The sequence below is a fragment of the Phasianus colchicus genome, chromosome 16, assembly GCF_987193195.1.
Source record: "Phasianus colchicus chromosome 16, bPhaCol1.hap1.1, whole genome shotgun sequence".
Classification (NCBI taxonomy): Eukaryota; Metazoa; Chordata; class Aves; order Galliformes; family Phasianidae; genus Phasianus; species Phasianus colchicus.
The window spans coordinates 13,780,097-13,807,474 of NC_143451.1; the positions used below are offsets into that span (position 1 = coordinate 13,780,097).

Here is a 27,378-nt window from a genome sequence, read left to right on the forward strand (position 1 = left end):
GCACAGGGCTGTGCTGGGGGCAATAGAGGTTCCTGGGGCAAAGCAGGTATTTCTGAGGAGTGTGATGGACAGAGGGCACATGTAAAAGTGCTCTCCTGAGGTGAAGACTCAGGTGACCAGAATGGGGAGGTGAGATCAGGAGAGCACTGAGTAGATAGGTGGGAGCAATGCTGATGCTTGTAGATAGGAGCCCTGTACCCCTGGAAGGAAAAATCCTGTACCAACCATCGTGCTGCTCCTCCACCTCCACCTGCAGCTCTTCTAGGCACAGACACAGCCCTTTGCTCTACTCATGGTGCCGCATCCCCAGCAGGACCTGACCTCCCTGCCTGCCCCGGAGAAGCCAGCAGAATGGATAGCTTCCATTTGGCCAAGGTCTTGGGGTTAAACTGGGGGGTGACCACAACCCAGGCTACTCCTGCTTCTTTCCACAGGAACGTGCAGCCCATGCTGATTGCATGTGGGCATCCTCCTGCAGGCTCCAACTCAGTGCTGGGCAGAGGCATGAGCACAGGCAGAGCCGTATCACCAGAAAGACAAAGGGTGAGAAAACAACTTCATTATCTCTGTGCTGTGACCTCCAGTGCAAGCCACTCGGTGTGTGGCTCCCCTGCATTGTGCACAAAGATCAGTGGAAGGAAGCATGGACCTGAAAAGACACCGTTGCATTAATGAGCAGAAATAAAGCCACTTGTAGAGGATGCTGCTTCCATAGGGTGGGAGTTCGCCCCATGTATCCTCATGTATGGGCTGTGTCAATCCTGAGCCTGCAATGTTATGCCATGCAAAACAAAGAGGGAATAACTGCTGGGAACCAGTGCCCCGGTAGAACTGGACCTGCACCATGGGATGTGCTACTGGGAAGCATCCCGTGGTGAGGACTGCCCCATCCCACCTCGTTCTGAGAGCTAGGGCAAGGAGTAAGGCATCAGTGGGATCATTAATTTCATTGTGGGTTTACAAGCAGTGAAATCTGCTCCTTCCTCTCTGCAGAGTCAGCAGCTTCCCCCCACCATGTATTACATTTTATTCTATAAGTGCAAAGTGATTTCCATTGAGGGTAGGGACACTGAAGCACAGAGAAAAAGGAGAATAATATCTTATCTTCCTTTAATCCCCACCATCCCAAAGGGTCGCAGTGCCGTTAGCTTCCCTTTCTATATGTACGCACAGTTAATTAGCATTGCTAGAGAACTGCAGGTATTCTCAGACTTAGTGGAGGGAATATCTTGTAATAGGACGGTAAGCAAATTGTTTCTGCTGTTTCTATTACAGCCAGCTTTGATTATCCGGGGTAATGGGATAACAGGGACAAAGCAAAAACATGGATAACATGAAACCTATGCAAATGAAGCTGAGAAAAAAAGTGATGCTGAGACTAATGGAGGAAAGAAAGGTCAGCAGTGCTGATGATGGAGCGTGGAGATCCCTGTGCTAGCACTGCCATGAGCTCACACACCCATGTATGATGGTACCTGGGTTGGGTGCTTCTACCCAGCGCATGGAGCTGCTCAAGAGAAGCTGTGGGATGAGGGTGGCCTTGCAGATCTATAGGTCCTGGCCCTATAGAGGGAGCAGAGATCTTCCCTGGATGGTACAGCCAAGTTACAGCACAGGGAGGGGAGCTGCATTAAAGCCAAGCACTTCAAAGCCTCCACATGAGGGATATGTCATTAAAATAAATAAGATTTGGGCACCCAACCCTCCTCCTCCTTACACAAGCAGGAAGAAGCCCAATTTAAAGGTCAGCATCTTAAAATCTTTCGCTGTGTATATAGCAGGATAACTCAGCTCCAAACAGAAACCCCACACCCGCCTGATGAGCCGCTCTTTGTAGGAGCATGGCAGGAGCACTGAGAGCCCAATAGTGCAAAGATAGGGGCTGTGATAAAGCAGGAGGGAAGATAACAGAGGAGCTCCAAGAAGATCCAGCCCCAACCACATCTCCCTGGGCAGAGGACCAGCCCAGCAGCCCTTGAGTTGCTCTGTAGGCCCCCATCCCTAAAGGGGAATTTCAAATCCACAACACCAACGTCATGGAGGCAGCTCTGCGAAATCTCTGGTGGTGGTGGGAGGATGGAAAGGGCACCCGTGGAGATGAGCCAGCAAGAAGAGAGGGAGGAATCTTGGAGGAAGACTAACCTTCTTAATAGGTTTTATTGATTTAACCCAAAGAGAGAACAGTAGGGGGAAATTTATGCCATTTAAATGCGAACCAGCAATAAAAATAATCATTAGAGTCATAATCTCAATCTGTTAGCATTTTATGTAGAAATGAGCTTAATGGGAATGTTTTCCATGTAAACTATTTGCATTTACTTAGTACGAATAAGCCTCTTAAATATAATTCAGTCATTACCACTGAGTTTTATTAAGAGGTTGGTCTGGGTCCTAACAGCTTTAAAGTGCCTGTCTTGGAGAAGCTGCTGGCCTGCCCCAGCCAGGATTTAATGTTCACATCCCCATGGATATTCTTGTTTCCACACTGAGGATACATGTGGATTTTGATGGCATTCACTCTTCACCCAAACTGCACATGAGATTTTGAGACTGACCAAGGAGGGGCTGCATTTCTCAGTCAGATATTGGGGTCTTTTCAGAGGAAAAGTGACTTCAGAGCACTTTTCCAGGCCCTTCATTTCCTAGAAACAGCGAGAAGCATCAGACAATCTTTCTTAGCAGCTTCCTCCCTAGTAAAATAAGAGGAAAACATAGTCTACAGGGAGGGGGAATCAGAGGTGCCCAGCAGCTCTGAAGAGGCCTTTTCTGGCCACTGCCCTGCCCCCAGGATCAGTCCCCATGGGGACATGGCTCTGTCCATGTGCAGATGCTCCAGGGATGTCACCAGCCCTGTGCCACCCACGCCACGCACACCTCACAGAGAGAAATAAATACCCTCTTCTGCCTGGGGACACCTTTTAATCTTCTTGCTAGATTTTCATGCCCCAGTCTGGAGGCTCAGTGGGGACAGCCATGATCTCATTTTGCATCCCACCCACGGGGCTCTGCACAGCTGAGCCTGCTGCTCGTGCCACGTGCCGGTAGGGGCTGGGGTTGCTGCTTCATGGCATCCCATCCCTCCACAGCAGCCCAAATCCTATCCCACAAGGGAAAGCATCCTATGGAGGGAGCTGTGGCGATGCAACCAAGGGCTGGACCTTGCTGGTGGCAGGACACACACAGACACCACAAGCAGTGGCTCTCCAGGATGCCATGGCAGATGCTGCCACGCAGGGCTCAAAGGGCAGATGGTGCTGCCTGGCACAGCCCTCCATTGGGCCAGGTGACGCTGCCCACCTGGTGCATTCGGAGTTTCAGATCTCTTCCAGACAAGCCCCCAGATTTTGCAAAAAGCTGGGTAACTTCAGGATGTGTGAGGTTACCCTCACCAGGCTCAGCTAAGAGTAATCAGAGCTTCAGGCCATAAGCCGATTCCTTGTGCATCTCAGGAAGGAATTAGCCCTGTCTCCCCCGCCCCACACCACCATGCAGCATTTGCACAGCTCAAAGGACATGAGTCCCAGTGCAGATCTTGTCCCATGGTGACAAGGGTCCTATGAGAGGCAGGGGAACCCCACGTCAGCCACCATCCCCCCCTCCCCGAGTCCCCTGCCTTGTTTATCCCCCACTTCTGCTTCTGCTGGCAGCAGGAATTCCTCTATGTTTGCTGAGCAACGTCTTGCAGTCTGCAATAGCTCACCCTGGCTGGAAGCTCATCCTTGTATGTAAATACTGTGTGCAACCGTGTCTTCATTTCATGTTATGGAAGTGCATCCAAAGCAGCTGAGCAGACTTTCTCTGCAATGTGGATGGTATAAATGATCCAAATTTAACATGTGGTTACATGGTCTGAAGATTTCATTGAGCTTTCAGGTCGGATGGCACTGTAACTGCAGTCCAGCCTCCTGGCTGCTGAGTTTTGCCCAGGGGTTTAAAGCAAGTTGGGCTCTTAAGCTCCAACCTTCTGATGCACTATGAGTCCAGTTTGTAAGCAGGAGGAGTGGCTGCTGCAGGCAGGTGGATCACAACCCACCTGAAAACCAATGACCAGAATCTTGCCCAGCAGCTCGGAAGGGCAGCAAGTTCTGGCTGACAGCACATCCACAGACTGGGTTATTTTGCTATAGTGTGTTTGACTTGTGAAGTGAAGGTAATGAATGGTTCTGAGGTCAAAGCCATTATTCAAAAGCAATATTGTTATCACTGCTTCCATCTGTAAGCCTTGCTATTCAGAAGCCAGCGCTGTCACAGAACAGCAAGACAAGTGATTGCCAGGTGGGTCACTGAGACAGACTGGGATTAAGGGACCACTGAGGAGAGATGTGGCACCAGCAGCCCAGGACCCATCCCACATCCCTGCCCCACTGCTGGGTGGCACTGGCACGGGAATGAGGGGCTGGGAAGGAGTTGCATGTCCCCGTGCCCAATGTCTTGTGCCACGTGGCAGATTTCCAAGCAGCTGGGAGAAGATGATGATTTCTATTGCCAGTTTTCTAATTTATCTAATGAGCAAGAAAATAAATCAAGCTGACGGTCACCCAGGTGGTTCTGAGCTTCTGCTGGCTCCTGACGGTCCCCTTGTTCCTCCAGCCCATTTGATAGCAGGGTTATAACCTGAGGACGTGGCAATAATTCCTGCTATAATCTTTTCTTTCCTAACGTCACTTAGCAGATGGAGTCATTTAGAGGTGCTCATGTTTATATGAGCGGCTTGCCCTGAAAGGGACGGAGCCGGGGATGCTGGCAAGATGTTTGGGATCGTTAGCCTAGAAAATGCTTAGCAGGGGAAGCAGTTGGCAGGCAGATTTCACGGACATGGCGCCGGCATCTTCTGCCAGCAAAATTACAAGGCTGAAATCCTGGAGCTGGATGGGGCCAAACTGTTCACAGCAAACAATTTAATTGATGAATGAAGTGGATTGCCCAGGAGATGGTTTTCAGTCATCTGCTCATTGCACAAAGCCACTTGGAGAAAGAGCCATGCCATCGGGTGTCACCAGCTGCCCATGTAGGCATGGGCTGGCTGGAGGTCCCCAACCCCACACTCTCCTGGACTCTGCCCCCCCAAATGAGCAGCCCACTGCCATGAGCATAGCCACCTCCAAGCTTGTCTGCTTCATCTCACCAAATGCATTGCCTAGAGATCCTGCTGCTATCAGGTCACTGCAGCTAGAGCCATGACGTTACCATGCTGAAGATGTCAGTGCTGGTTTGAATGGGCCCCTACACAACACAAAAAAGTACAAAGCAACACTTCCTTGTCAGCCTCTGCAAGAAGTGAGCTGGCAGCCTCAGTGGATTCTCCTCTCCAGCCCTCTGACCCCCTGCACAATACCACATAGCTACCAGCATAGGCTCCTTTCATTTGGTCTAACAGAGTAAACTACCTCTCCGTCTCCTCCAAAGTGAATAGCCATGAAAATGTACATTGAGATGAAAGTTTACAGCCCTTGAAAATATCCTCTTGCTTGCGAAAGGGCTTCTGAGAAAGGAACACAAGGGACAATGATTGCCAAGGAAGCGGGAGATCCTGCTCATGCTGCTGGGCAGCATTTGACCCGGCCCATGCAGAGGTTGGGCAGAAGAAGGAGGAAGGAGACCAGGGGTTGAGACCAGCAGCTGCAGTCACTGCCCTGCAGGAGCAGCATTTCGGTGTCCACAGAGACCAATTCCAAATTATTCAACATAAGTGTTCTCATCTTATTCTGCTGCTTTCTGGCAGGCACAGTGCTTTCTCTGCAAGTTCCATTTTGCATCTTTGGTAATTCGGTGCAGGATGGTATAACACTCAGTTGTGAAGACCCTGCAGGAGCCTTTAATGCAGGCATCTTCAAGACGTAGGGCTTATCGGTTCAAATAACATAAGTGTCTTTTATCTTTTGTGTCCCAAGCTGTTCTGGCGCTCATATTTGTAATTTGTTGCCTGGCTCTGGGTCTGGCTCCAGCAGGACACTCACTGCTGTCCATCTGCCTGCATTGCTGTGTCCACCCAAGGGACACGAGCGCCTACTCTCTGCTTATCTTTGCATCCTCACTGGCCAAAAGTCACTTTGAAGGCATACCTTGGGAGCTGTAGACTTGTAGGTGCTTTCAAACAATGAGCCCCAACCCAAGATGCTCATCAGTCCCTGCTCCCCAGCAACGACTGCACCCTCTCCATCCCATCTGGCCTTCAGCAGTGCCCAACACCCAGCACTACCATTCCACTCATGGACCCGCACGCCTTTCACCAGCACTGCATTTTCTTCAAAAGAGGATAAACGAGGTAAAAGAAGAAAAGGTGAAAACATGATAATAGCTGTGGGAAAAGGCCACAGCTATAGATTTGACAATGCTGGAAATGGAGGCTGTGAGAAAAGTTTTTCTCCTGAAATTATTCTTTTCAATCTCAGCAGCACACCGAAGAAAAGTTTAAGCACACTTTTTAACACCTTTTGTACTCAAATTCCAAATTCACTTGTCTACCCAAGCAATAACAGGAATAATCTTTTTTTATCCAGCTGCACATTCTGCTGTCGAAATTTGTTTCCATTAAACCGTTCCCTTTTGTCCTCTTAAAAAGCATATTTTAAATAATAACAGTGCAAAAAAAAAAAATTATACACTATCCAAAAACTCAACCCTGTCGACTGTGCACTTTTATACAAAAGTTATCTCCTTCTCTCGATGAACTGATGAAAACCCTTTTCATAATGCTGAGGTGGAGATGAGAAAGAGGAAGAATACTTCTTAGTGTGCCCAGCACAGCCAGTCATTTCAACAGGAAGCACATGGCAAACTCTGGGCTTAGAAAACTAAATTACAGCACCACTGTGAACCTGAGGTTCTTTTTTTTCTGCTTTGTAGAACACCATTTTGTGGAAGCTGGAATGGAGGTACACATTGAGCTCCTCATACAGGGGAGAAAAAAATGCATTTTTTTCTATATCCCTTAAATCTTAACAGGAGAATGTGAATTCAAGCTAATACATGTAAAACCATGACAACTTGCACTGCTTGCACACCCTGAGCAGTGTGGCAGCTCACTCATAGTTTCTCCATGAAGGTCCATGCTTAGCTCACCATCACTCTTCCCCATGCCCAGCTGTCTCACATCAGCCTACTTCTCTCACCCTGGACATGCAAGTATGAAGGTTGCTCCCTACCTTTGTGCCCATGTGTTGCTGCCAGCTCCTGCTGAAGTCATGAAGGTGTGCTAGTTGGTGTCTGTGGGGGCTGCGAGGCACGCTGGGCACAGCATTGGGGGTCCTGCAGGACGGTCAGCACTGGTGTTGGAACTGCAAGGGCAGAAATGAAAACATTAGGGGGAAATTTCATTGGGGGTATAAAGTGTTGGGTAACACAAAGCCATCCCAGGGACAGCACGGCTGCTCCAGTTGCTGCAATGCAGGGAGCAGATGGGTATGGGAAGAGGACCATGGAAAGGTCCCAGCACTGAAAGCAGCTGCTCAACATCATAATGCAAAGGGAATCCATCTGCTAGCAGAGGAGGGGCTGTAAGAAATGTTGGAAGGACTGAAGTTAGAGAAATGGGACAAATGCCAAATGGTGCAGGAAGACAGATAGCTCTGGGCGTGCGCGGGGCAAATACCAGCAGGGATGGATAACAGCACAGAACTCCTCAAGGAGTGCAGAGCCACCACCAGCACCAGCCACACTGCACGGGCAGATTTCAATAAGCTTAATCATCTTTTCACATGGGAACCAAATGTGTTTTTAATTCTTAATTGCCATTTTATCGTCCTCACTGCTCACTTCTCACCCCTTTGTTGTTCTTAGATCTGGGTGCCTGGCTGGCCAGGGCTCCCTGTCCTCACCACTGCTGTCAGCCTCCTGCTTGCTCTGATGTGAGACCACCAGCACAGCAAGGAGAAGTGAGACTGACCACAACAGGACTCATCTGCACAACGCTCAGTGCCTTGTTTCATTATCATCAACACGATAACAACAATAGCAACATCAACAACAAGCACTTTATCATCCCTCCTGCTATCCTTATTCAGACGTGACCTGAGAAGCATTTCAGAAAGACAACCCAAACTCAGTGCGAGATCCAGGCGGGCAGGGCAGTCAATTAAACATCAGAGTGATGGGCAGAGCTGGGAAGAGCCAAGAGTGGCAGCAGAGCTGGACAACCCCTGCCAAGCTCAGGGAGATGGATGGATCTGGGACACATCTCAGCCCTGTCCCCCAGAGAGGCAGAGCCCTGCTACCTGCACACATCTTTACACCCCGCTTTCTCCCTGCTTGATTGCTGTTTCATTGACTTATGCAGGTGAGAACGTTTCCTGGAGAAAGCTGCCACCCAAGCTGTGCTACCAATTGCCATCTGATCTGCTGACATTTTATTACCTCCAAAAATAAAGAGCCCTGCTGAAAAAATGACTGTGTCTTAAGTGTGGTTTTTAAGCAGCACGTGTGAACTCACAGCAGATAGGAGACTTTTTTGCTATGGGTTTCTTCTCTTTCCAAACAAGGCATCAGCCAGAGAGGCAGGTGGAGGACAGCGAACAGGGAGAGAATGGCAGCTGGAGGGCGTTGCAAAACTCCAAGAATAAATATTGCAGAAGAAAAGCAAGCCTGTGACAGATACCAGGCAATCTGTAAGTCATCTGGAGAATGGAAAACATAATGGACTAATCAATCAGGTAGACAAAGGGTGAGAAGTGTCACAGGGAGGCAATAGGTAGTTGGAGGTCAGTTATGAAATATAATCTCTAAATTGGAGAGAGAAGGACAGCAGAACAAGAACAATGACAGGTAATTGAATGCAGGTAGGCGAACGTGGGGCTGGTGATTTCCAGGAGAGTGAATGTCGGATGAGAATATTACAGTAAGAACAAATAACCCAGTATTTTTGAGATGGAAACGTATTCTGTGAAGTGAAAGCCAAGCTGGTGAGGCTTTCAAGCGCAGCTCCATTTCAGAAAATGCTGTTGAAAGACAGACAGTGGGGTTCCCACTCTTGCTTCTTCCTTTGGGTTTCCAGACAAAGTTTGGTTGGCCAAAAGGAAAACAGTGATGCTTCTCCTGTGGATAAATCCTGCAAATACCACCTGGGATCTGGAAGCCAAGCCAGATCCCTCCTGTCTTGTGCTTTCTCATCAGTGATTCTGGCATGAGTAATCTCTAATCTAGTTAGCAGGGAAGTTGCACACTGCTATGCATGAGAAGATGGGGATTCTGCAGGTGAATTTAATTATTTCTCCTACGAAGAAAGTGGGAGTCAATAAAGCACAGCTCACTCTCCATTACCTCTCTGGGCTGCACAGTGACAAGAAGAGCTCAGGCAGCACCGTTTACTCTCTTGCAAAGCTAAGCAGGTAGATTCCCATTACACACAAGCAAAAACTTGACTTAGCACGAAGTCATTTCTACCAACACTTATCTGACCTTAACTTTACACTACAAAGGCAGCACACGGCCCTTCTAACAACAGCTAGACCCAAGCAATTAGAGCTGAATGAACAATTCATAATTAATAATCTCTTTGGCAAACTTCACCTCATTTTATGCTCATGAAACGTTCACACACACATTGCAAAGTTCTCACAGTTATTTGTTAATGGAAATAACTTGCCATTTTTCCCCTGAGCAAACAGCACTGTAACAGCTCATTGAAAACAATCTATATTCAAAATGTAGGATGTGCTTGTGGGCTGCGCAGGCCACGTGGTGCTGTTTCACCTCCCAGCTGGATGAAGGACCCAAAAAGCTCCAAGAACTGCAAATGAGGTCTGTTGTTTCTGTCACACAACCCTGGGGCTATCTGGCTGTGGTTCTACAACTGATGGAGTGGGCCAGGTAACTCCTAAGGCCACTGGAGCAATGGACACCAGGGATGAGAAGTAATGGCTTTAAATTGCACCAGGGGAGAGTCAGGTTGGATTTTAGGAAAAATTACTTCTAAGAAAGAGTGGTGCAGCACTGGCACTGCTGCCCAGGGAGCGGTGGAGTCACCATCATGGAGGTGTCCCAGAGCTGTGGAGATGTGGCACTGGGGGATGTGTGGCTTGGTGGGTATGGTGGGAATGGGCTGGGGTTGGAATTGGTGATCTTAGTGGTCTTTTCCAACCTTAATGGTTCCATGATATGTTGGAGAATGTGGAGAACTTAAGCTGAAAAACGTAGAGGACTCCCTTAAACTGTGCACTTAACTCTCTGTGCCTACCCTGGCTGGTGCTGCAGAGCTGAGGTCAGTGGCTGGCAGCTGAGGAGGGGACAACCCAACCCGGCTGCCAGCAAAGCTGAAAACAACATGTGCTCCCATGGTCTGAGACATGCGGGGAGATAAGAGAGCAGAGGGCAATAAATCAGGCTTTGAAAGCAGAGCATATTAGGAGATCAATGGGACAGATATTAGACTGAAGAAGCAAGCTCCGAAGAGATCAGAGCAATTCTGTTCTTCCTCCTTCCCCCTGTTGCTAAGGAATTTTTTTTCATTTAACATCCTCATTGTTTTTAAATGAGCAGCAAAGCCAGTGGGTTCCACGTGGCATTAGCAATGTGTTTGTGAAAGGGAAAGCGACTGGCTCCTAGCAGGATTTGATAAAAGCCTCTCCAAGCTCCGAGTGATTTACAGCTCTGGAAAACAAACACAGACTGATACAAATGCAGAGAGAGGCACCAATGGCACCGACATCCAGGTACACTCAATTACCAATTCATCAGCCCAAGTGAACTTGAAGAGCTTTTCAAACTCTACACGGCTCTAAATTAAAGGAAATCTTTAGACTGATAGCATCCTGCGATGGGGGGAGAGGAGGTCTAATTTGCTGAACTTCAGCTTGAGAGATCTGTCCTGCCATGGGGAAAGGTCCATGGGCCAGGGGCAGCAGGCAGCTCCCACTCCTCACACTGCACCCACCTGGCCCACCATTGTTCTTTTTCCTGGCTTTCCCCTCAGAATCCTGCTGTTCATTGCCCTGGAGGTAATTATGGCAAAGCTGTGATTTTTTGGATCACTGACTGGAACAAAAAAAGAAAAGGAGGAAAGAAAAATCACTATAGAGTGACCCCACATTAGAATTGCCCAGGTCCTCTGTGGCAAAGACATATACATACCTCTATATATACGGTCAACCAATTGTTTAATTCAATCTGAAACTAACTCGTGGGGAATGCCGTTTTCCCTCCATCCTCAGCCTAGAAAGCCATTTTTTCACAAGAAGAGTTGATTTATCACTTCCCAGCTCCACGCTCCAGCAGCCCTGACACTAACAGGGCGTTTGATATCTCCCCACAGTGCGCTGAGCCCCTCAGCAGTGGGCTTCGTGCTACTGCCATAAAAACTGGGAGGCAGCTGAGGGTAGCGACAGCATGGAAGGAACGTGAGGAGCCGGCCGCTGTGAGACTGCAGGAAGCTCTTTGTTAATTGCTCATGCGGAAACTGTTTTTGTTTCGGTATTTAATTGATATCTTGGGGAAATGATAACTTTGGCAAAGACAGCCTGTCCTCCCCAGATGCTGGCTGTGCGTGCCCAGGTGAGGTGCCACTCCCCTACCCCATGATGTCTCTGTGCCTTCCCCATAGAGGCAAGCTCCTCAGAGAGCTGCATTTCACACAGAGCCCAAAGCCCCATGGAAAGACTCTGCCTTCCTCCAGGACCTCCTCTTGTCCTTCACACCCCTCTGCTGTGCTCTCAAATGGGAGGGATAACCCATATCCCTGCAGGAGCCACCAGCATCACCACTCCTCCTGCCAGATGGAGCATCCCAGTTTCCCACTGGATATCAGCCTTCTTCTCTCCTCTTTCCTTAAGACTCCTCCAAAGACAGCAGCCATCGCTCACACACACAGCTCCAAAGCTGCCTCCAAACCATTTAACAGCACAGCAGGTATTTTAATCATTCACACCAAGCACGTCTTGCTTGTTAACAACTCTCTGAAGCTGTCCTAGCCAGCACAGGGGTGGAGGATGAGCCCTGCCAGGCAGCTTCCCATGCCCCAGAGCAAAGTTTGGGTCTGCAAACCAGCTGTGATTGCACGCTGTCACTGAGGCAGGGGTGGCACATGGGTGAGGAGCACCCCAGCAGATCCACCTGATCCCGCACTCACCCATGCACCAACCCAGTTCTTTGCGTGCCCAGTGTTACAGCATCCTTCATGCTGTGGACCCCGAGTATCTGCTGAATGTTTTGCCAGTGCTGCGAGCTGCTCTGCCCCATGCTGATAGATTAGCTCTTGTCATATTTTAAGAGCACTGGAATTACCAAGCTGCAAGGAAATGGATTGGTATTTATACAGCACAGCTGGGCAGCTCCAGATGAAGACAATAGCAGGGATGGCATGCTTTCTTGCTGTCTTTTGTTGCTCCTAGGGTTGTGTGCAAAGAGCTGCTGTGGAAAACAAGCCCTCAGCGACATGCTGCAGCATCTCTACCTGCTTCTTCCTTCCTGGTACCATCAAAAATATTTGCTGCGACAGCATCTACTCCCATGCACTCCTGACCCATAAACTGTAAGGCACCTCCCTGGGCTGTGGTGCCAGGGCTCAAGGCAGAACATGCTCATCTTCTGCAAGAGGATATAACTAGAGGAAGAAGGATGATATCCTTCTGACCTGGTTTGAAGGGGACAGCAGGTGTTAAAATGGAGCAGGGCTTTGCAGTCGGCTGTGCTCAGCCCTGGAGCTGGGCATCCCCCTGCTGAAGGGCTGTGGGCTCCTTCAGTTTGACCCAAAGTATCCATTAAATGTGAGCTTTCATCTTCAGACCCGGGGATTTCTATCTGAGGTTGCTCCTTTCTCTTGGACGTTGCTCTCATTCATTTCTCTTATTTCTGACAATTATTAAAAGGCTTTTCTTCCTTGCCTTCCTTGCCTTCGATCACCATTGCCTTGACGTAAATTTGGAGGACTTCCAAGAATATTCAGGACCTGCCTTCCTCCCATCTCTAGGTGAGCAAGAGCCCCACCACGAGTAACACTGAGCTTCAGGGTCCCACTCCAGTAGGAACAGCCCATGGGCAAAGCCTGCTGGTGGGATAAAGCCCCACTAAAGCACATCTCCTTGTTGCAGAGCTGTGGTCTTTGAGCCTCCTGGACTTCCAAGGCCAGCCCCTCTCTTTGTAACCTCCATGCTTTTTAATGCTAATTTCCACCACATGCCCAATTCGAAGCTCTGATAATGAACAACTGCTTTCTTCCTTTCCTTCTGATTTCATATACATGAGTCAGGGTTTCCTGGCACTAAACGTAAATGCTAAACGGAAATCGCTGCACAGTGACATGTCTGTGTAGCTTCACTGTCCATTTATTTGCCTTTTCAAAGAGCTGCTGTGTTAAGCAAACATCTCTGCCTGGATCCTATCTGGAGGAGTTTGTCTGGTACGGCATGGTGCCTGCCGGGGTGGGGGAAGCGATTCTGTGTGATGGTGTCTCATAGTTCTGTTTTTGCTTCGGGGTATTTCTTGTACAATAGTTCAAGCTCAGTGAATACCTCAACCTTTTCTTGAATATGTGCTTGAATCTTGGCAGGCTGTGCTGGGAGCTGACACAGCGAGGTCTGAAGCAGGGAACTCCCAGAGTGAAACATATCCATCGCTTCAGCTCCCACCAGCAGCAGTGGGTGGATGTCTTGGCAGGAGAGGCCAAGTGACACCTGTAGCATCACTGGGCAAATTATTATGACTATCGTTACTATTATTTTTGGCAGCTCGAAAATTCACGTGCACTTGCAAGAAAATTAATAAACTCAATTTTAGGATTCATCTGAACTTACTGCCTGCCCCCCAGAAAGGGGAAAGAAGGAATCGTGAGAAGGGACTTCTTTACTGTTAATGATTATGGTGAAAATCTGTCAATATTCCCCTTGAAGGCTATGCTTTCATATTCGACTGAATTTTTAAGACAGGCAGGGGTGAATAATAATGTAAAAGCAAAAATCAGAGCTGTGACATCTTCAAATATATTTCAAGGTAAACCGAGACATTCTTTTCTGCAGAGCCACCAGAAGCAGGGAGTGTTCTCCTCCAGGGCTCCCTGGATGAACTCCATGCTTTACGCTCTTGTTGCACTACTGCCTTTTCCCTTTCCTTCTGCAATCATCCCTTGACTTTCCCCGTCTAACTTTCCCCAAGTGCTGTAAAAAATGAGCTCAGAAAGAGGTAAAAATGGGGAAATATGACATTGGGAGTGAGGATGAGAGATGTCAGAGCATGAGAAATGAACTCACAAACATGACTGTTTCCAACTGACCAGCTGGAGAGTTGTGCTTACGCTCATGGAGGACATGTGGTGTGGCATGTATTCAATCAAAGTAACCAACGGGGACCACATTTTGAATATTATCTACGTGAACCAGATTCCTTGTGAGGAAATTATGTAGCAGTGTTTAATGATGGCAATGATTCAGCCAGTAATAGAAAGAAATAGTCCTGAAACCATCATCAACTTCTCATGGACAATTCCCAGATGGGGCTGAGGGTAAAAACCCTTTCATTAAAAAGCTATTCAGTTATGGTAAAACTGCCATATGTGTCACTGAGACGAAGAAAGTCTGATTGTCAAAAGTGACTTCATCTTGAAAGCAGCAGGGAAATCAGAAAGCTACTTCGCATTTGAACAGGGGTTTTGAAATCTGTCTTCGGGGACCTGAAAGCATAGCTAGATCTCACACAGCTGAAGGTGTCTTACAGCTGGATGTCTAGGTTAAGGTAATTGTCTAGACTTCTTTTATCATCAGTGAACAGAAACGCACACCAACCCCCAGAGAGTGATTCATTCTTCCTGCCTTAAACATCTATTTTTGGATGGGATGAATTACATTCTGGAGGTGTTGAACTTTCTCTACCACTATGGAGGAGTCTAGATGATGAACTTAGCCTAGGCACTTAACCTTTATATCACTAGATTTAGGCAGCGAGAGCAACCCAAGCAGTGCAGCGTCACCACAGTGGTAGGTTGGGGGCACATGGCCCGTGCCGAAGGGGAGGAGACATGAGAGAAGCAGACTCTGCAGACAGGAGATGGACGAGTGGAAATCCTCTCTCCTTCCTCATCACAGGCACAGGCTGTGGTGGTCTCAATGATTAACTGAGACCTGGGACACTCAGGTGCCTGATTATCTCATCTAAATCAATAAAAGGTACACCCAACACCTCCAAAATGCTGCCTTGCAAGTTGCAAGACCAGTCCCTCAGCTGAGTGCACTCTTTCAGACAGACTGATCCTTTCCTCTGCTAAATTTGGACTTTTCTGAGATTAGTAATCCCAAGCACGCAAAAATCAACAACCAAGTTCTGAAAAAACAGACACATTCTTCCACCCATCTTCCCAGTTTCGAGCAGCCGTGACTCACAATTTTTGGATTTAGTTGCAACCTTGAGAGCTGTTTTGTTTAGAAACGTCTCCTTTCCCAGTTTTGCCATGGGCAAGTATCAGTGATAATCAACTGCAGTGACAATAAAGCGGGCAGGTACGTGAGTGAGCAGGGCATGGTGTGGTTGGAAGGCCTTTTAACATAACAAAATAATACAGAGACAAGATGTTTTAGCTGTTACCTGTCCAGCTGCCATCGCTAATCTAACTAAAAATAGTTCCACTGTACTCATGGGGGTATTCTGCTATCAGTCTTCCAGAAACAAATGAGACTATTATTGCCAAAACTGTTGTGGGGACCAATTTCAGTCCCTTCAGTAAAGTGAAATCTATACTTTTCTCAGAGCCATTGTCCCCAAACCTCTCTGGAGCTCCACAGGACTGCAGGAACACTACAGCAAACCCAGACATTGCAACTTCAAAGACCAGCACGAGAAAATGAAATGACAGGAGGGGAACAAATGGAAGGAGACATTACCAGACTGCCACCCTGTAGCAGAAATGCTAAGTCACAGTCTGAAACAGTGATTGAGCACCTGGTAGGAAGGCAGAGCCAACCCAGGGGAGCTCAGGTGTATGCAATGCAGCTGCCCAGAAGGGTGGAGCCAGGATCCACCCCTTCCCAGACATCATTTAAGGGTTGGCAGTGGAGGCAAAGGTATTTCCCTGGAGATCCCTGCCTGCCTGAGGTCTTCTAAAGGTAAGCAAATTTTTATTCCTTTGTTTATGGTTGCTGTGTTTGGGCTTGTCCTTGTTTGCTGTAGCATAGGACTTTGCCACCTAATTATTATTGCTGTACTTTCCATCACACTCTAGCATTATGTACCCATAAATAGCCTTCTAAAGGAAATGTTTGGAAGTGGCTCTGAGAAGGCAGCTAAATTACTAAGAGCGTATCAGAGCCCTTCTCCAAAGCCAACAAACATGCAAGAAGAACAGGAATAAAATTCACGAGGATAAAGACAGAGATAAAGGTTTTCTGACTATCCAGAGCAATGGACTTTGATTAAGAAGAGAAACTTGTGTTCTTTCCTGGGGTGTACCAGTGCTAGAGAGATGCAGAATGCAGCTGATGACAGAAAGCTAACTGAAAGGCAAGTGGTTCCTTAGGGAGACACTGTGGAGACGTCAGTTTTCTATAGCAATTGGCTTTCACCTGCCAAAAGAAACAAGGCTTTTTCCTGACTCATCCAGAAAATCAAGATGGATCATACTTATTTAAGGGAATGTTGATGGCGCTCATGGGAATGTGTTCAAGACTTGGTTCACTGAGCTATATCAAAAGTTAATGCAGACATGTGGGGCCGTGCAGCTATCTCCCTTGTCTGGATACATGTACATATGCACATCACACACTTCTTAGAGCCTGGAGATATAATTAGGCTCCTGTAAGTGGAACAGATTTAGTTAAAGAACAGGCAGTCCAGGAGGGCTGCAGTCCAGCACTTGTGGCTTGGTTTCTCTTCAGCCTGGTTTCTCTTTCTTTGCCTGCTTCAGTCATTGAGTGACCTGGGACAAGTTTCTACAGCTGTGCCTCGGTTTTCCCATATTTAAAAACAGGCTGATGTTACTGTGAGGTGTTGGTGATCTCTTAAGGAAAGACAGCATGTGAGACATCTTTCTATTTTAAGGACTGGAAAGTGCTAGCCAAATGCTAGTTCTTAAATACAGCTGGTGAATATGTAAGGAAAATTTATTCCAGCAGGAGACTCCATCATCTAATTGAAAAGTCAATAATCGTCTTACGTACCAGCATTTAAATATTTGATCAAAAACATTCAGATAATGGTATATTTTTGGTTCAGACTGTGCACTGGGAAGCTGGGAAAACACAGCATTAGTGTCAGTATTAAATACCGTGTTGATGGAGAACACAAATGTCAGTATGACCATCTCAGAGAAGATATTTTAGAATATATGAAATCAAATGACTCAGGATTACTCATGATGTTATCCTACGAGAAGCAGAAAAAGCTCTGATTTCAGGGAAGTGCTTGGAATCACAATGTAAAGAAAATACGGCTACGAAAAACTTCCTCCCTTGACAAAGAAACACAAAGGCTTCAGCCTCCAAAGATGAACACCACAAACCAAATGTGAGATGGAATACTAAAAAGTCCAACAGGGACTTCAATTTATTGTCAAGGGAAGAAGGGGAAAAAAAAGAAACACAAAAATGGCCGAAAGAGATTCCTGTGGAAGGGGCAGTAAGCTTGCTTTTTTATGAGGGAGCTCATGGATGTGAACAAAAATATGGAAATAATTCAGAACTATTTAAATGAGAAGACACAGCTCAGTCAGGAAACAGAGAAGACAAAAAAAAAAACCACATATATATTATCATGGGATTTAAAAGGTATTTAACTCCTGGCAAAGCTGGGCACCTGCTGGCCTTCCAGCCAGGCAGAGGTGGTGAAGTGCAATGGTATTTCCCCACCAAAACCAGCACTCAAGTAAATCTAAAATTCCTCCTGGCATCAATGAGTGCTGACAAAGCCATATTTAAGGAATTAGAAATATTTGAATACATTGAACTTTTCATTTTGGATTACAAATAGAACTGAAAAATTCTTCTTAAGCATCAAAATGAAATTTTCGGATATTAATATCTGAATGCCGTTGGAATTAACCTGAAATATGTTTTTAAATTGAATATATATCGTTCTATTTAAAATGCAAACAAATGTCAATCTTTCTATTTCCTATAAGCTACAAATTCTTGTATTGTACCACTGCTAAATCTTCATAGGCTTTGCAAGTATCCATTTGAGAATCTGTACCACAAAACAAGAAAAAAAGCAGACTTAAGCTGTGAACTTATTCATATAGGACACATAGGGTAACTTATAAGCAAATGTGTCTTCAGCTCACAGAATCCAACCAAATTATTACACATCAGAGCTGTTATCTGATTTAAACCCAACCCCCTCCCCCCAGTGCACAGCAAATGGCATCCTCTCAACTTTAGTAAAGGAAGAGGAATTAACAAATGTTCCTGGGTACAGTAAAGGCATCTGACTGCAGAATGGTCATTCCTCCTGAACATTGCCTTTTGTCTAGGCTTGGTTTTATATTTAGAAATGCTATAAATATCTTATATTTAGGCAAATAAAGTAATGTTTGGTTAGATGATTCACTTGTTTAATCTCCCCCAAAAAGACTGCAGATAAAGCTGTCTGTTTTTACTGCATCTGTTCATCTGGCAGGAAAAAAATAATTTCAAGGGGAATGCTGGAAAAACCAACCCTTCTTTCCCAGATGCTCTATTTCCATATCTCTGATGCCATCTTGCTTCGATTCTTTTCTTTAGATTTCCATGAATTAACTAGTGTAGGGCAGATAAAAAGTATTCCAAAAGAAGTAATGATTGCACATAACTTTGGAAGCTTGAAACAAAAAACTTCAATCTCTTACTTATGCTAAGAAAAAACCCAACAACCTTCTGGGACAGGTTTAATTTGTGAAAAAGTTTCATTCATGGGATGCTTTTATCAAAGTTTCAGAATGAAACTGTAATCTAGAACAAAGTATGCAGTTTGCAACCAGATAGATGATGTAACACTTGCTTGAGCTTGTTTTTCTTGATTTTTATTTATTCTATGGGTTCATCTTACAACTAATCAAGATCTCTTTGGTGCTGAGAGGGGGGAAAAGAGATCCTGATTGTAATTCTTCTTTTAGTCTTTTTTAATAATAAAACTTACAAAGTATGTCATATCATACTTCAACTAAAAGTACTGTCTGGAATAATAGGTACCTGGGATAGAGATTAAGGGTAACTTGGGGGAAGAAAAAAAAATCCAACTTGGGATTCCTTCCATCTCCTTAGCTTGTATCACAACTAAGTGTAAGGGATCTGCCCTCAAGAAAAATCTGTCAGGTAAGGTAACGTGAGGCCTTACACTTCATCAAATGGAGTTAATTATGCCGGTGCGGAGTTTTGATCAAGGTATAGAGAAAGGGAAAATGACCTGTTTTTAAAAAATAATAATAAATTGGGCATGAGATTTGTATAGACTCCATTTCAAGGAACAGATAATAACAGGGAAAAAAAAAAAAAAGAAAACAACAGAAAAATAATTAACATAAGTAACTGCAAGGCCCTTTAGTCCATACACATCACAAAACATCGCAACTATAAAATCACATTGCACTGAAACATGGTGAAGTAGGGAAATTCTGCTATCCCCGGACAAAAACTACAGATAAAACTCTTCCAATGTCTGAATTAAGAAGTCAGCCATCAGGAAAGAAGCAACTGTTTTTCAAGTGTACAGCCAAAACGGATTGGTAATACAACGTGATCAAGTAGCTGTGGCATGCAATTGGATGGCAAATCTGTATATAACTTAATATAGCTTCTATTGTGCCTCTTCCAGATCATGGTTCTGATGTTACTGACTTGTGAGTAGAGCTGGAAGAACTGCAGTAGGGAAAGGAGCTTCCAACATGTAATTTGGTTTTGTCCTAAAATATAGACACATTGTCAGGAAATAGTAACTGTTACCAAAAATACTGCTGGAATGGAAAGTATTGTGTTCTCTCCACTGGAAATAATCTTAGAAGATGATACCAAAATAGCTAACGCTAAAACACAAAGTCCCTGCAAGGAGAATGTGCCCTGATTCAGCAGGGCAGGTAAATAGCAGGAGTTCTGCCCAGTTGAAACCACTCGTGTGCTTGGATTTAAACACGTTCTACTCGCTGAATGCCCTGAGTTGAATGGGACCATGAGGACCATTGAGTCCAACCCCCAGTTCCACACAGGGCTGCCCAAACCCACGTCTGACAGCAGTGTCCTGCCAGTGCTGGAACAGAAATTAGAGAAGCAATTCCATCATGCAACCTGTGGGCTTGTGTGGACTTCGTGAAGGCCCCAGGCCTTGCCTTGTCCAGACATTACATTATTCCAATGACCTCCATGAGCAGATCAGGGAAGGCAGCCAGTTCGAGGTGAGCTCCCTCCTCGCACAAAAGGAGGGTTGCTCCACTGTAAGCTTCAGATCCAGGCAGATATTTACTTCAGAATCCAGGTTCTCATTTTCGCCTGTTTGATCTCTTTCTTTTTCCACCTCATTCTTGAGTATTTAGCTCCAACCTGCAGCTCCTGAGTAGATGCGTTAAAAATAAAATAACAACCAGGGGTGGGATTTTCCAAAGCGCTGGTGCTGTCTGACTCTGTTCTCTTTGAAGTCAGCAGGAGTTTTATTATCAACTTCAATGGGAGCAGTTAAGCCAATGCTACGCATTGTGAACGTGCATATTCATGAAGCGAGCAGCATTTGCTAATGGAACATGGATTCAAAGGGCTGATAAGAATTTAGTGGGAAAGCTACTTGGAAAAAAACAACAACAACCAAGCAGTTCCAAAAGTACCAGAAGCAGGAAATCCTGCTTGCCTTGAGCTGGACTGAAGTGGTTGTTGGAAGTGGTGCTCTCCCAGATGGATTCTCCAGCATCCAGTAAAGGCTCAGCACAACATGATGGCTTTTCCTCAGTAGAAGTAGGGCATCTCTCTTCTACCTCTGCCTGTCTGTTCAAACCTTCAGGGAACTTGCTATTTCTGAGATGGCTTTCCTCTGTCAGGTTTGGCTGGAGTTGGATAACGCACTTAAAGTTGCTAGGGATAAATACACACACATGCACATGCTCTGCATGAACACAAAATCTGTACTTTTGTAGGAAGGCACGTTAAGTAAGGCTGCTCAGAACCAAGCTTTAAGGGAGTGAGAGGTGGTTTTAGAGCAGATGATCAGAAAAAAGCATCAGATGCATGAACTGTGATCCTCTGAGAATCTCAGCTATGGAGAAGGTGCTAAGAGAAGGGCAATCCTTGAGAAAAGAGGCTGAAGACAAAAATATGGTTCTTGGGAGGACTTATGATAATGGTTGCCAAGATAAAAAATACATTACAGATAAGAAACTGAGGTATGTAGATGCACCAGATTTGCTCAAAATACTCAAAACAACAAAAAAAAACCCACAGTATTTTAGAAGTTGCTCTTTTAGGGATGGAAGTACAGCCCTTCTGGAAATCCAGGCCATTTGCAAACATCTTTGGCTGTGCAAAGAAAACAAATGGAAACGGCAACAACGACTGGCTCCTTTGGCATCAGGACTAATGCAGCCCAGGAGAAAAAGACAGAGTTGGATGTGGTTCCCAAACTCCTTTCATATGTGAATCCATCCTCCCAGAAACAAAGCCTGGCAATGAACCTTCCCTGCCAACAGCAGCCTATTGCCAGCCCAGGTGCTCCCACGAGCTGTCACTGCCTTTGGCACCAGGGTTGTCCACAGAAGAGAATCAATTCTCTTACCACCCCACAATTTCCACACCACTGACAACTCCGAAAACAATTAAAAAGGGAATTCAAAGGATCTGTTGAAATTTCAACGAGGAAATCTGAGTGAGTGAGCATATGTAAATAGAAAGAATGAGTAGCACATAATTACATCAAATTGTTACTTAGCAGGGGAAGTAAATAACCCAAAATATGCGGAGCAAAAAATGGCGATGAATTAGAACTAATTACTTAAGGCTAATTAAAATAAGAATGGCTTGAATTGAAATATGTTAATAGCATTGAACCTGCCACCTACGAGGGAATTTAAATAAAAATGATAATGTTGCATCAACTTTCACCTGATGGGGGTGAGAAGTTGGGAATTGGAGCTCAGTCTGCTGTGGGGATATTGACAGCAACAACCTATTATTTATGATCACTCCTAGAGCTGGAATTTTCTGGTAGGTGGAGGACTCCTGGTCAGGGAAGAGAGACTGTGTTGGATAACAGATGCGAAGAAAGTATTGCAGTGGGCAAACCCTAAATCCTTTGAAGATGAACAGATCTGGAGAGGGCTTTGGCTGAAAGCAAGGCATAGGGGTAATGAGATAATGGGGAAGGAGAGACTGAGGGAGCAAAAGGAATGAAATAGGGAGAGCCTAGAGCCATGACAAATCATCACCAGCTTCAATTACATGAGCCTGCTGGGCTATGAAATCTGCTGAAGGTCACTGGATTCTTGTATTTGTAATTAAGAGAAAAGCAGCTTGCTGGTTTTCCACCCCATGGTCTAACTGCCCGGGGCAAGAGTTTGGGAGCTGATGGCTCTGTCTGAGGCTGCAAGTACCTGCACTGGGAGCAGAACACTGGAAGTCTGTTCCATAAGCCCATAGGCTTAAAGCAGTGCCTCAAAGCCATCTCTGTGTTCACCACCTGGTCCTGCCCAGCTCCCCTGCTTTGCACTGGAGATAGAAATCTTTCATCCCCTTGCTGCCCTGGGGTTTCCCTGAAAACCACGAGCTCCACAGAGAGGAGATGGTGCATCCATGCACTGGATGGTGCAGAGCAGCAATGCAGCCTTTCCATTTTTGCTCCAATGTCTTGGCTGGTGTTAGAGCCAAGTGACCAGTAAGCTGGTGCCAGGCCTGCTGCCAGCATCCAATGGGATTCATCCTGGAGCTGTGCATCTGGAGAAGGTTTCAAGCCTGGGAATGGCTGGGTCCCTCCCTGGTGGTTTTGGGATGCTGTGAGCCAGCAGCAGAGGTGCTGCAGTCCCACGGCTCTGTCCTGCATGTAACAGCATTCCCAGTATGGACCAGTAGCTGAGACTGATTTTGAAAAACCTGCGTTAGCACTGATGTACTGCCTGAGCCCTGCACTGGTGATGGTAATGAACTCTGAATCAACTGCCTGAACTGTGGTGTGAGGATGACCATCTCAGTGTTCCATTCACACCAACATCTCAGCCAAGATGGGTGACAGTGGGACATAACCTTTGCTGAGCACCAGGGTTCAGGCTAAATCCCCACCAGGGCAGCCACGAGGTGACTTCCATTCCTCCAGCTCACCATGAAGAAAACATCACCTCCTAAAAAAACATATTTCAGACTGCACAGCAGATTGCAGCAGGACCCTGCAAACCCTCCCAGCACTGCTGTCCCCTCCCAGGAGGGAAACCCTGGTACCACTGTGAGCATCATGCAGCCCATGGCACGACGCTCCCTCTATTTCTCTGCTCAGTGTAACGAATCCTGCCTCCCACTCAGAGCTGCTAAGAGAAGTTGCTGTGAGTAATCCCCTCTTCAGCGTCTTCTGCTGTAATCGCAGAGAAATCACATTAGCTCTATTTTTTTTATTTCCCTAGGATGAGGAGAAATTCATCAAATTGTAATCCAGGGAGAACACGGGAGAGAGAGAGAGAGAAAGGCCAACAACAGCACGCACGTACCCTGCAAAAATCCCAAAGTTGACATTTACATTTCAAACACTTATAATAGCTAAACAAATAACAGTAATTATACTATTTGCATACTTTGTTAAATAATTGTTTGTTAGGTGAGGGGAGTTGTGTCTGTGTGAGTGTGAGGAGCGGATGCTCTAAGCCTAAGGAGGCAGAACAGCTGCTCCTTCCCTTCCCAGGTGCCCTGTTTGCGTCTCAAAAGCAAAAAAGTGATAAATGCCCCAAAATGCTGGCAGGAAGGTGGATAGATGGGAGGTGCAGGGCTAGGGTGGGCTCTGGAGGATGAGGCTCAGAGGTGATGAGCCCCCCATGGTCTGTACAGTAGCCCCACTGGCTCCCAAGCATCTGCTCCAGAAATGAGCACTGGACCTTTCATGCACTGACTGAGGAATGCAGAAGTCCCCAGAGAAAGCACAGGAAGGGAAAAGCTGAGAAAAGAGGGAAGGTCCCCTACTGCAGTACCACTTTGCACCATGTGCTGAGCCCCTGTGATGAGGATGCCCGGCTCCCAGCCCACTTGCCAGCTCAAGGTCAGCAATTTCCCCTTGCATCTGCAAGGGCATCTCAGCTTTTATCTCTTCCTGCTCAGCTCCTGGGGCAGGCAGCTAATTGAAGGGCTTTCTTTCGTTAAACCTAGCAAATGTCTTTTAACCTGCTTGGCTTTCCCCATGAATGGCTCTCTCCTATCTATCCTCTCACCACTCTTATCCCTGTTGGGGTTTTTGTGAAGGTTATTTTTATTTTTTTAGTAGACTTGAATGATGTGAACTGGTGGAGAGAGCAGAAGCCTTCTGCCTCTCCTCAAATGGTCGGGAAGGGTGGAGCGGAGCCAGAGCCACCGCATCTCTTCACACCTGGCTGGAACCAGGTCAGGCAGCTAATGTGTTCCTTGGGCTCGGCCGTGACTTGTTGGAGACAGACGAGTGCTGCAGGCTGGGAGAAGGAATTCCAGCAAGAGACATATGTGGGGGATGCAGTGCCAGGAGAGCCAACAGCAAGCTGGAGATGGAGAGCTCTGCTCCGCGCAACGCGAAGAGAGGCAGATTTAATAGAGGCTTGATGACTTTGAAACTGTCCCTCGTAGCCTCAATTAAGACAGGAGATTTCATTGAGCGCACAAGCAATGCTCATGCCCCGCCGACGGGCAATGTTCCAGCTCTGGAGGTGATCAGTGTCCATTGGGTTCATTATTCCAGCAGCACACAGTGTGTTATTCCAGCTTTAACTCAGTGCAGACCAGGGTGGCAGCGGGACTGCATCAAACTAAGGGAATCTCATGAGGATGGGGAGGAGAAATGCTCAGAAGAACTGCTTGTCCCTCAAACCGTTTTAATGCGGACAATTTACATTTTCCTTTCAGTCAATTTTTTTTTCCTGGTTTTATTTTATTATTATTTTTTAAGCTGAAAGAATGTTATCCAGCTCAACCCTGCTTCTTTCAAGTGGAAAGTAGAAACGCTCAGATTTCTTCAATAACTCCTTTCTCCTTTCCTTCCCACTATCACACTTTCTACTAGAAACAGTGGAAGAAATAGGGATACCGTTGTCCTGTGCATTGGAGTCACCTTCCCCAGCTTCCACCCACTGCTGTGAGCTCCATGGGGCAAGAAATTTGGAGAGAAAAGAAATGCAATTCCTCCCTTTGTGTTTAAAAAAAAAAATAATCAACAAATCAAGTCATGGGAATGGCCAAATTTTGCTTCAAAAGATATTTAACACTTCATTTTGCTTCATCTCTTCTTGAATACTTCTTGTAACAGACAAAGGCTTCAAACAAAAGGTCATTAAGAGATAAAAAATTGAAGCTCTTCTTGCAGGAACGAGAAAGAAGGCATCTTGACATTTTTAACAGGTCTTTTTTGTCCTCCTTTCCAAAATGAAAATTAATCAACATTGATTTGATTTCACACACAAAAGCCCCTTCCGTGGATGTGGCATTTGCTGACGGAGAGCTGTTTCGACAAGAAGATTCCAGCTGGTTTTGCAGGAGGAGCAGAGGACGCGGCACGCCAGCAGGGCAGAGCCACAAGGACACCACTCTGCCAGGGTCCACAATAAATCCTGTCCTTTTTCTGGGTCAAGAAACTCAGAGCTGTCTGGAGGTTATGCTAACACGCCGGGGTTTGGGGACTGATGTCAAGATCTGAGGAATTCCTGTTGCCTGGAATAGAAACAACGGAATTGTTCCAAGGCACCATTTATCCCCAGGTGCCTGGGAGCTGTCATTTCTGGAGAAGATGAACAACCTGAGAAGATCTAATATCTTCAGAAATAAATCAGGAAGACGTTTCATTCAGCTCCCCCTGTGAACAACGCATGGGAGATACAACTCGTGTTAGCCAGAGCTGGGGGAGGGCAGTGGGAGCCAACCACCAGCTGTCCCAGACCTGGCGGAGGAGGACTGGTTGCTGAGTGAGGGGATCGCACCCAGCAGGCCTGGTATGATATTTATGCAGACAGTTCTCACCTCTGATGATGGCTAAGCCTTCTGAACCACAATGAAATTGCCCTGGTTTGTATCCTAGCGAGGCCCCAAATACTCAGCAATATACAAGACTGCAGCTCGTGCCTCTGCCAGGATGGAGATGGATGCCACCATCCATCCATCTACATGGATGTCCTGCTTGCTATGAGATCTCAGTGTGGACAGACCCAGAGAGATGCTGGGGGGCAGGACCTGAGCAGGGTACAGGATCTGGAGATATAATACCTCCCTCAATGTCCTCCATGCAACAGCAATCCAACCAAAGCACTCTCCTTCTCAGGTGAGCATAGAGAATCTCTTCCATTGGGCACAGGGTCTGATTTCCACACTTCTCTGCCTCTTGCTCCTTCAGCAGCACAAATCTCTCTTTTTCCCTGCTTAACACAGAGCACCCTGCCTTAAAAATTGAATTCTGAGCCATTCAGGCTGTCAAGCCCTTTTCAAGCATCTGCTTGTGCTTGTTCCTGGGATTAAGTGTGACAGTTACCTGGGAGAGCATTACCACTTCGTCCCGCTCCAATGGCAGTGCCTGCCTGGGAGAGGGCTGGCACAGGGATGCTGGGCAAAGAGCAGCCTGCTCCCCTCACCTCCACCCTTGTGCTGTTGTAGCACCCCTTTTTTCCCCTACAAATGCCTATTTTATCTTGACTCTGTTGATTCTATGATTCTATGACTCTTTTCCCTGTCTGTTTTAGTCTAAGGACTAGATAAAGACCAATATGCTGTAGCAGGGTTCAAAGCAGAGGATGCTACAAATGTGCTGCTCTTGGCCTGCAAGCCACCTTTGATTGGTAAGGCTCCTCTCTGAGATAGAAAAAGTCCTAAAAAGTGAAATTTCAGTGCCAAAAGATGCTGAGTGCAGCTCTATCCCAGCCAGCGACCAGTTCACAGATGTTTAGAAACATGAGTCATCCTGAATGTGTCACATCATTTACCTGTGATGAAGGGACAAACGTGGGTCAGGGAATGGGCAACACGGAAAGAAGCCACCTGCTTCCTTATATGAGATGATAATGCAGTGAGCTTGGTGCCAGAACTCCTGGCACATCCCTGCAGCACTGCCCCTACTCCATGCAGCATCCTGTTCTGGTGTGCACACACCGCTTTAAATCATCTTGGGTGGCTGTATCTATGTCAGGGAGCAGAGAAAATGGCAAGGGAGATGCAAACAAAGCGAATGGAAAAAAGCTCAACAAAAACAGGCAAAGCCTTCCCACGCCACTCTGTGCTTTCAAATAAATGAGGCTAATTAACTAATTGCCTAAATTATTAGGGCTATTTTTACTCTTGCATGAAGGGTTGGCATTTTTGCCGATTTCTTAAGAGTCAG

General features: G+C 46.3%; 2 protein-coding genes across 7 annotated transcripts in view; one reads left to right on the forward strand and one right to left on the reverse strand.

Moving 5' to 3' along the window:
- LOC116237467 (uncharacterized) overlaps positions 1–8,365 on the forward strand; it is a 31,855-nt gene extending 23,490 nt beyond the window's left edge. Inside the window, exons 9-10 of one of the 3 annotated variants that reach the window (XM_090151799.1) lie at positions 435–543; positions 7,780–8,365. In XM_090151799.1, the coding sequence (XP_090007925.1) occupies positions 435–543; positions 7,780–7,851 (181 nt within the window). In that variant the 3' untranslated portion in view covers positions 7,852–8,365. Of the gene's footprint in view, positions 1–434; positions 4,886–7,779 lie in introns of those variants that run through there. The other 2 variants (XR_016471775.1, XR_016471774.1) reach the window with 2 other exon arrangements.
- The window catches only part of ELFN1 (extracellular leucine rich repeat and fibronectin type III domain containing 1), an 87,133-nt gene that overhangs the window by 31,194 nt on the left and 28,561 nt on the right, over positions 1–27,378 (reverse strand). For 2 of the 4 annotated variants that reach the window (XM_090151795.1, XM_090151796.1), the window contains exon 3: positions 7,146–7,277. The exons of the other annotated variants lie outside the window; for them this stretch is intronic. The gene's annotated coding sequence lies outside the window, so the exon portion shown is untranslated. The remainder of the gene's footprint in view (positions 1–7,145; positions 7,278–27,378) is intronic. 4 annotated transcript variants of the gene reach the window in all.